This window comes from Carlito syrichta, unplaced genomic scaffold (genome assembly GCF_000164805.1).
Source record: "Carlito syrichta isolate Samal-C Ts95f unplaced genomic scaffold, Tarsius_syrichta-2.0.1 Scaffold303572, whole genome shotgun sequence".
Classification (NCBI taxonomy): domain Eukaryota; kingdom Metazoa; phylum Chordata; class Mammalia; order Primates; family Tarsiidae; genus Carlito; species Carlito syrichta.
This window is the reverse complement of record NW_007247668.1, coordinates 454,393-463,043: the sequence shown is the minus strand read 5'-3', so window position 1 is coordinate 463,043 and position 8,651 is coordinate 454,393. Positions and strand designations below refer to the sequence as shown.

The following is an 8,651-nucleotide window of genomic DNA, read 5'->3' as shown; positions in this document are numbered from 1 at the left end:
AAAAAAAAAAAAAAAAAAAACAACAATATACCACAAGTGAAAAACTCCACACCTGACCAAAGTTCACAAACTTTGTTTCACGCACACATTTTTTTTTTAATTTTTGTTATTTCTTATTATAAAGATGTGAGATACAATTCAGGGTTAGGTATACAAACATTGGAAATGCAAGTACCCTTGTTGATGAGGTATGACAAATTTTTTTTAATGTGTAAAATTACCTTCAGACAATGTGTATTAAATGTATATGAAACATAAATGAATTTCATGTTTAGACTTGGGTCTCTTCTCCAAGATATCTCAGTATATATATGTAAATATTCCAAAATCCTAAATCTAAAATACTTCTGGTCCCAAGCATTTCAGATGAGGGATAGTCAACCTGTGCAATATAGATTTTTCAGATACACAGGGTGTTTCAGCATTTTTAACATAATATAGCAATATATAGATAAAATGGGCCAGATGTGGTGGCTCACACCTGTAATCCCAGCACTTTGGGAGGCTGAAGCTGGAGGATCACTGGAGACCAGGAGTTCAAGACCAACCTAGGCAACATAGTAAGAACTCGTCTCTCCAAAAAATCAAAAATTAGCCATCCATGGTAGCACACACCTGTAGTCCTATCTACTCAGGAGGCTGAGGCAGGAGGATTGCCTGAGCCTAGGAGGTCAAGGCTGTGGTGAGCTATAATGATGTCACTGCACTCCAGCCTGGGTGACAGAGTGAGACTCTTGAGTCAAAAACTAAAATAAAATGTATTAACATAATATACTTGCCTCGTGTATCTCATAAGTGAATCACCTAAGACTCACTGACATTTTACCCCTTTTCCTTTACTAGCCTGGTATGTCTACAGTTCTAGTCAGAGTATATAACTGCTCCTTATCATTATAAAAAAAGCAAATCTAGAAATTACCAAAACATTACTGCTGATAAATTTTTGAAATACAGATATGTGTACAGCAGTATTATTATTGTTATTATTATTGTTATTATTATTATTGGCAGTGCCCTGTGCTTACCTGACCTTGAACTACCTCTGCCTCTTTTTTTTTTGCCCTGGGGCTCAATTCCAACTCAGTGTCCAGTTTCTATGGAGCGAGAGGAGAAAACAGAGAACGATGGTGACCTGGCTAGACTCCCCCCAAGGAATTCTTTCCATCACCTGCACCATCGACAGGAGTTGCCACAGCCTTTTCTTCAGGGTGAAAGAAGAGATGTCTTTATCACCTTAATTACCATGACAAGAAGGAAAATTATAGAGTTGTAATATGGTCTTTGGGGGAACAGTCTGCTCTTACAGAGATTTTGGGGGGATGTCTGAAAACTGATTGTTAGACAAGAAATTTAAAACAGACCAAGGAATTTTTATAGCACTTAGATATTTATACAATATAAAGAATCGTCTCCTCTTGTGTATGGTCCTGTTTATCTATATAATGAGTGTCCTGAGCCAAGACCCCAGTTTTGGCTCCAGAAATGAATATATCTCAAAATACCTGGGCACTCATCTCATGTAAGCCTCAAATTCAGCCTTTGAGATTTTTATCTGGCAAGTGATTTATGTGAAAAGAATTAAAGTGTTTTTTATTTATCTTTATTTTGTTTCAGAAAAAAATCTACCATGTTTTTACTCAAGAATAATTTTACTTGTCAGTGATAACATCAATACTTGTTTTAATCCAAGTTTCATAGAGATGTGTCAGAACTAAAATTTTAAGCAAATAAAAGCAAATGCATCTTGTTTCCTTTATCATGAAATCAAATATATGTTTCAAATTCACTAAAGGTGTTGTGAAACTTTTCTGACCGTCTAGCTGCTGCTTCCAAATTAATCCCTTCATTTTGTTTCAGGAAAGAGACTTTGATGACACCTATCCTGTTTAGCCTGGAGACTCTGCCATTAACCAGCAACCCCAGCTCTGACCCAGTGAATCCTAATGCTTGGTTTAGCCCGAGCTTAAAACCAAGAAGAATCTAGACTGTATTTATTTTGGGAACATTGTGATTTCTGTTTCTCTACTTTGGTCCCAGAGTTTTTTTTTCCCTCCCTATTTCAGGTACTGGGGAGAGTGCCAACAGTTTCCATTAATAAGACGGAAGGTTGCCACATATACCTCAGTGAAGATGCATTAGACTGTGAGATTGTGAGCGCCAAGTCATCTGAAATGAATATTCTTATCCCTCAGGATGGTGATTATGTAAGTACCTTTCAAAAGGCTGTCGAGAATTTTCCTTGAGTCGTCATGATTAACATTCTTAAAGATTGATTAATCAACTACCCACCTGTGAGCTCCATTTGTAGAATAATTCAAAGCCAGGAGAGGAATTCAGGGAACTGCCTGCCACATCCCTTCCCTCCTGTTAGCTTCTTGGCTGGGCTCACTCCTGGATTTGTGAGTGTCAAGGCCATTTACTAATAATTACTTTAATGGGCTAGCTCTTATCAAATAGCACAGTGTGCATCTGAGTTTGTATTGTGTAGGACTAGATATTTCCCTTTGCGCTTGTGGAAGTAAACAGGAAAGAGGGAGAAATGCTTTGGGGAAAAAGTGAGAGGGAGGAGCGGTGCTGATAAGTAGCTGTACTTGTGCAGTCATGCTTAATTCAGAGGTCCTCAGGCTCAGCGTAAGCATCAGCTGGGAAGCTTGATGAAAATGCCAACTTCCAAATCCTACACCTGCAGGTTGGATTCAGGAGGCTTGGAGTGGGGCACAGGAATCTGCATTTTAACAGTCATCCCAGGTGATTCTGATGTCATCAGGACCTCCAACAGCCCTTCTGAGAAACACTAGCCTAAGTGATTTGCCACTTTTTATTTTCCTTTATTGCTTCCTCTCCCTTTCAAAGCAGCTTCTAAAAGAAGCATGCTGATATTCTCACACACAGAAAGGGAGTATACATAAATAAATACATTTTTCTGGATCAGGAAGCATGGTAGATCTGTTAGTTGTTGCTACTTGGAAGTAAGGAAATAAATACAGAGAGAATTCCCTCTGAATTCAGCTGTGCAGGGCCAGTGAACCAGGGAAGGACAGGGGAAAGCATAAATTAGCGGGTACATATCAAGAAGAGGCGCCCTCTTCAGCCTGAGGGGTTGGTCAGTCTCCAGCATCTACATAGCTGTCAATATGCAGGTTCATCTCAGGTCGACCTCTTTGGGCAGACAGCGTGACTGCTGCCATGTTCTCCCTTCTCCACCCATCGGTAAGTTCTTCAGCTTTGCCCAGCCTCATACCGTTTTTGCAGACTGGAATTCATCATTTAGGTTTAAAAAACAAAACTCGGGGTGGGGCACAGTGGCTCATGCCTGTAATCCCAGCACTCTGGGAGGCCAAGAGTAGAGGATTGCTTGAGCCTAGGATTCCGAGACCAGCCGAGACAACATAGTAATGCCTCGTCTCTACAAAATATCAAAACAAAAAATTAGCCAGGTGTGGTGGTGCATGCCTGTAGTTCCAGCTACTTGGGAGACTGAGGCAAAAGAATCGCCTGAGACCAGGAAGTTGAGTCTGCAGTGAGCTGTGAGCATGCCATTGCACTCCAACTTGAGCCACTACTAGGTGTATGGACAGCCCAGCCCTGAGCTAAAGAAGAATCCCCGCTTGGGCTCTCCACCTAAAAAAATTACTGAGGAACTCAAGTCAATACAGAGTAGCTTCAGAGTAGGAGAGCCAAAAATTGGGGTGAGCCCTGGCCTTTGCAGCTGTTTAAGCAGAAGGCTCAGCTGCATGGGACTGGATCTACTAAGAAAAGCAGTGGGGTTTGGAAGAACATTCCAGACTAATAAAGATAGAATCCCTGGGTGTGAGACCTAGGCATCTGTAGTGTTTAAAGTTTCCCAGATAATTCCAGTGTGGAGCCAACCTAGACATCCACTGGCCTAAAGGGTGAGTATAGGTCAACACATGAACTTTTATACTGAAAAAGCAAAGTCTTGCCTCTGTAGGTGTATCACCTTGTGGCCTCTGCCCTTGGCTGTCTTTATGCATTTTTGGTCGGAGGTGGTAGGGAACAACACAGAGGACCTGCCATGACATTAGTGTGTGGGAATGGATGGTGGGGATGCTTCATCCTGAAAGGAATTGGTGTCCCAGAGAAGATCTGTCATCATGTTACTGTCACCTCACTGCCAAAAACAGATCTGAAACAGCTGCATTGCAGTTACTATCAAAGAGGTACCTTCGTCTGGAGCCTTCTCTACTTGGCCTGGTACTTGAGAACAAACACCAAGCCTCGTTTACTCAAGAAGAGCCCCAGAAGGGTTATTGGCTACACAGTCACACAGATGCACCCTCGTTAGGTTACTGTGTTAAGATTATGGCTTCTTTGCTTCCTTTCAAGATTTTTTCTGTTTCAGATTTCACTCAAGAAAAATTCATTACTCATTATAGCAAGGGCCTTCCCTTTAAAATAAATAAATACATACATAAACGGCTTTGTCCAAAAGAAACGGCTGGATCCTACATCTAGGAAAGTAGACGCTCATGTGTGTTCCACTGAAACATCCCATTTCATGAGGAAAGGTATCAGCTTCTGAGACACATGGGTTTCAGCAAGCACTGCGTGAACTGTAAGAACAGGAAGGCCGGGAAGCCAGAGCTCAGGACTCCTTACCCTTCTCTTCTTCTTCTTCTTTTTTTTTTTTTTGAGTTGGTGTCTCCCTCTGTCGCCCAGACTGGAGTGCAGTGGCTGCTCCCGGCCGCCGCAGCCTCGACCTGCTGGACTCCGGCGATCCTCCCGCCTCAGCCTTCCGAGTAGCCGGAATTACAGGTGCACGCTACCACACCCGGCTCATTTTTTGATTTATTGTAGAGATAAGGTCTCGCTGCCCGGGTGGGTCTCGAACCCGCGGGCTCAGGCAATCCACTCACCTCAGCCTCCCAAAGGCACGGGATTACAGGCTGAGCCACCGAGCCCGGCTTACCCTTCTCGTCTATCCTCTTCTGAAATGACTGGAAAATCACTCTCTGGGAACGGAGAGTATCCAAAATACTTTTCTTTTGCCTGTTTTATGGTTTTCTTTGTGGTGTGTGTGTGTGTGTGTGTGTGTGTGTGTGTGTGTGTGTGTGTGTGTGTGTGTGTGTCTATTTTCCGATGCGAAGAGTAGAGTGCCATGTTGATGAGTAACAAATGTATATACGTCCTTAAGCACATTTTTATAATTCATCTAGGAGTCGAGCTAATTCGGACAAATTCCCATCAAAGAGTTGAGAGTGGCCGGGCCGGTGGCTCAGCCTGGAATCCCATCACTTTGGGAGGCCAAGATGAGTGGATTACCTGAGCCCGCAGGTCTGAGACCAGCCCGGACAACTTGGCATGATCTCATCTCTACAATAATTTTTTATTTTTTTTTTTAATTAGCCAGGCGTGGTAACACACACCTGTAGTTCCGGCTACTTGGAAGGCTAAGGAGAAAGGATCGCCAGAGCCCAGGAGTTCAACGCTGGGGTGGCTGTGAGAGTGCCACTGCACTCCAGCCTGGGCGACGGAGAGACTCCAACTCAAAAAAAAAAAAAAAAAAACACAGAGTCAAGAGCTAACTCTGGCATCATCTGGGAGTTGTTGGAAATGCAAAGTCTCACTCCCTTCTCCAGATCTACCTAGTCAGAATCTACATTTTACTAAGATCCCAGGTTGATTTCTGTGCATGATAAAGTTTGGTGGAGAATAGTGGGTAAGAGAGAGCCTATATTTGAATTCTGGTTGTTCTGCTTACTAGTGATATCACTTGGGGCCAGTGGCTTAGCTTCTCAGGCCTCTAGTTTCCTATAGAGGGCATCTCAATATCCCCCAGCTCGTAGGGTTGTTGTAGAAGATCAGCTGAGTTTGTCTGTGTCCAGTGCTTAGAAGAATGCCTGGCTCTCAATAAATGCTAGCTTTAACGATGATATTGGCATGCAGTCACAGAACTGACACATGACATATGCAAGTCTCTATGTGACAAAGACCTCTCCATGATACAGCTTTGGGTTTTATCAAATTTTTTTGCCCAACATGTGGCACAAATCAGCCTTCCATCTGTTTCAAAAGGAGGCCTTCTTTTAAATAACTGTGTTCTTTTTGCCTTTTTCCAGAGAGAATTTCCCGTTCCTGAACAGTTCAAGACAGCATGGGATGGATCTAAGTTGATCACTGAACCTGCAGAAATTATGGGCTAACCTCCCAAGAGACTGAATCCCCTCACCTGAATCTCCCTATCAAACAAACAAAAAGCAGCATTAAAGAGCTAGAAGTTGCAGTAACACCTACTGCTTTAGTTTTGGCCTCCAACAATTCTGTGCTGTAGAAACAGCATCATTTCTGGCATGCCTTCATGGGCATTTTAAAATAATTAACATTTCTTCATGACTTGTCTTTGTGTGTGATTTTAGTACCACATGATGACTTGTGAGCATTATGATTTAAAGGGAAAAAAAAGAATTCTGTTCCCCATATTATAAGCACAGTAACAGTTAGGTAAAAATACTGCATGATTCACTTTTACACTTATGTTTAATTGCTAGTTGAAAAATAAAATCATTAAGAATCTAAGATGTACATTTTTACCTTTTAGACAATTTCAATATGATGTAGTGCGCCCTGAAAAATGTACAATTTTTTTCTTATTGTCACCACATGCTCACCTTTATCAGTGAGGATACCCTATCAGCATGAATCCATACTTCAATCCACACTTTTAAAAAAGTAAGAAAATTCCATAATAAGGACCAAATTTGGTTTCTTGGTCCTTGCAAGACCTATATTCTTTATAGTTACTGAAAACGAAAGTAAGCTCATACTTCTTCGCATAAGAGATTCTTATGCCAAAAGAATGATGGGAAGAAACAGGTTTATTGCTATGTAATACCTCACAATTTTGCTCTAAGATCAAACTCAATTTTAGTTTCCAATTTTGAACCTGTTAAATATCACATGCCTTGTAAATGAGGTCTTTAATGTTTTGTTATAGACTAATTTCTTCTTTTCCACCTGCCAGACTTGCTAACCAATCTCGAAAATTAACATGAAAAACCATAGATGTATTACTTCTTCTAAAACCTAAGGAATTATTTGTTGGCTTGGCTTGCTGCTTCTACTTTGTAGTCTTGACAGTAGATGCTTTTTCAGCATAAGGATAACTATGATATTCCTTTGTATATTTTCAGTACATAGTGCTGAAAAATCTGCAACTTCTTGGATCACATTTAATGAATTATAGTATAATGCTTGCAGACCTAATACAAGCATATATATTGTGCCTCTTACAGCCTTTGGAATACATCATTTCCGTTTTTTAAATATCTTCTATATCCATATAGTATTTGAATTATTGATGCTCATGTACCAAGGTTTTGCTATAAAAAGTTTTGTCGGTATGAATAATGTTGTGGCTTTAGTAAATATCATTTTTCAACAGTAAACTTATTCTGAAATAAAGTAAAATTCTAATTGTTTAAATACTGTGATAAATTCTGGATGTGTAAGTTATTTTTTCCCGCTTTGATTTGCTTCTGAGTCATGTGTCAGACTTAGGGAAGACAGGTGAGTCCTTCTGGTTGAATTGGAGAATCTATCCAGCATGCCATCAGCATACCATATCTTCTCTGATAGATAGATATTCTTCAAAATATTAGATAGCCTAGGCCATTTGCAGTTGGAATGATTGTCAGTCAGAAAATTCTAGAATCCAGTTTTATAAATCAAGGCCTCTTCACTGAGAAAATCCTCCTCAAGATCTTTGTTCATGTAAACATCCCAGAAAATAAATGATTTTATAAATATAACATATACGGTAATATAAATAACATAATACATTTATACATTTCTAGAGAAAAAAAGTAACTGGGAAGAAAAGATGAAAAAAGACATGTTACATACCCATTATACAGCTATAAGTTTATATTGAGAAATAAATCTATTCATAATTCTTAGAATCTGTCAACTTGCTTTGGACTTGACATCAGCCTTTCAAAATGCTTTGCCATAGATGTTGAAAATCTAGACTGAGGTTCAAACAATTATTTTACCAGCCCTATATGTCTTAAGTCACCCACTTAAGTGGTTTAAAAGTAAGTTGAACTTGTTGGAAAAACTTTGGCAATGTATAAACAATTATCAAAAACAATGCTGCATTTCCAATATGCTGTATTTCTTGCACCTTTTAAATTCCAGTGTTACCAATGCTATGACCTAATAAATATTGTCAAAAGGTTAAGAAATCCATACTTAACAAAAGTGCATGACACATATTCACAAAAGGTCAAAATGAAAACCGGTGCCAAAAAATTAAGTGTCAGGCCGGGTGCAGTAGCTCACGCTTGTAAACCCAGCACTTTGGGAGGCAGAGGCGAGAGGATTGTCTGAGCCCACAGGTGTGTGACCAGCCTTGGCGTGACCTCATCTCTACAGGAGATCAAAAAATAAACTGGGCATGGTGACACATACCTGTGGTTCCAGCTATCAGAAGGCTGAGGCGGAAGAATCACCTGAACCCAGCAGGTCGAGGCTGTGGTGGCCGTGAGTATGCCACTGCACTCCAGCCTAGGCGACAGAGTGAGACTCTGACTCAGAAAAAAAAAAATTAAATATCAAGGGTCTCCTATATCTCTTTACTTTGCAGTCTTACAAAATGATTCCAAAAGAGCTAGTCCTTTGCTACCTTGAAA

At 40.4% G+C, this 8,651-nt stretch overlaps 1 protein-coding gene across 4 annotated transcripts in view; it reads left to right on the top strand.

Moving 5' to 3' along the window:
- CAP2 (cyclase associated actin cytoskeleton regulatory protein 2) overlaps positions 1-7,452 on the top strand; it is a 147,102-nt gene extending 139,650 nt beyond the window's left edge. For all 4 annotated transcript variants that reach the window (XM_021712657.1, XM_008058670.2, XM_021712658.1 and 1 more), the window contains 2 exons: positions 2,064-2,204; positions 6,081-7,452. In XM_021712657.1, coding sequence (XP_021568332.1) covers positions 2,064-2,204; positions 6,081-6,164 — 225 coding nt within the window. In that variant the 3' untranslated portion in view covers positions 6,165-7,452. The remainder of the gene's footprint in view (positions 1-2,063; positions 2,205-6,080) is intronic.
- The last annotated feature ends 1,199 nt before the right edge of the window (positions 7,453-8,651 follow it).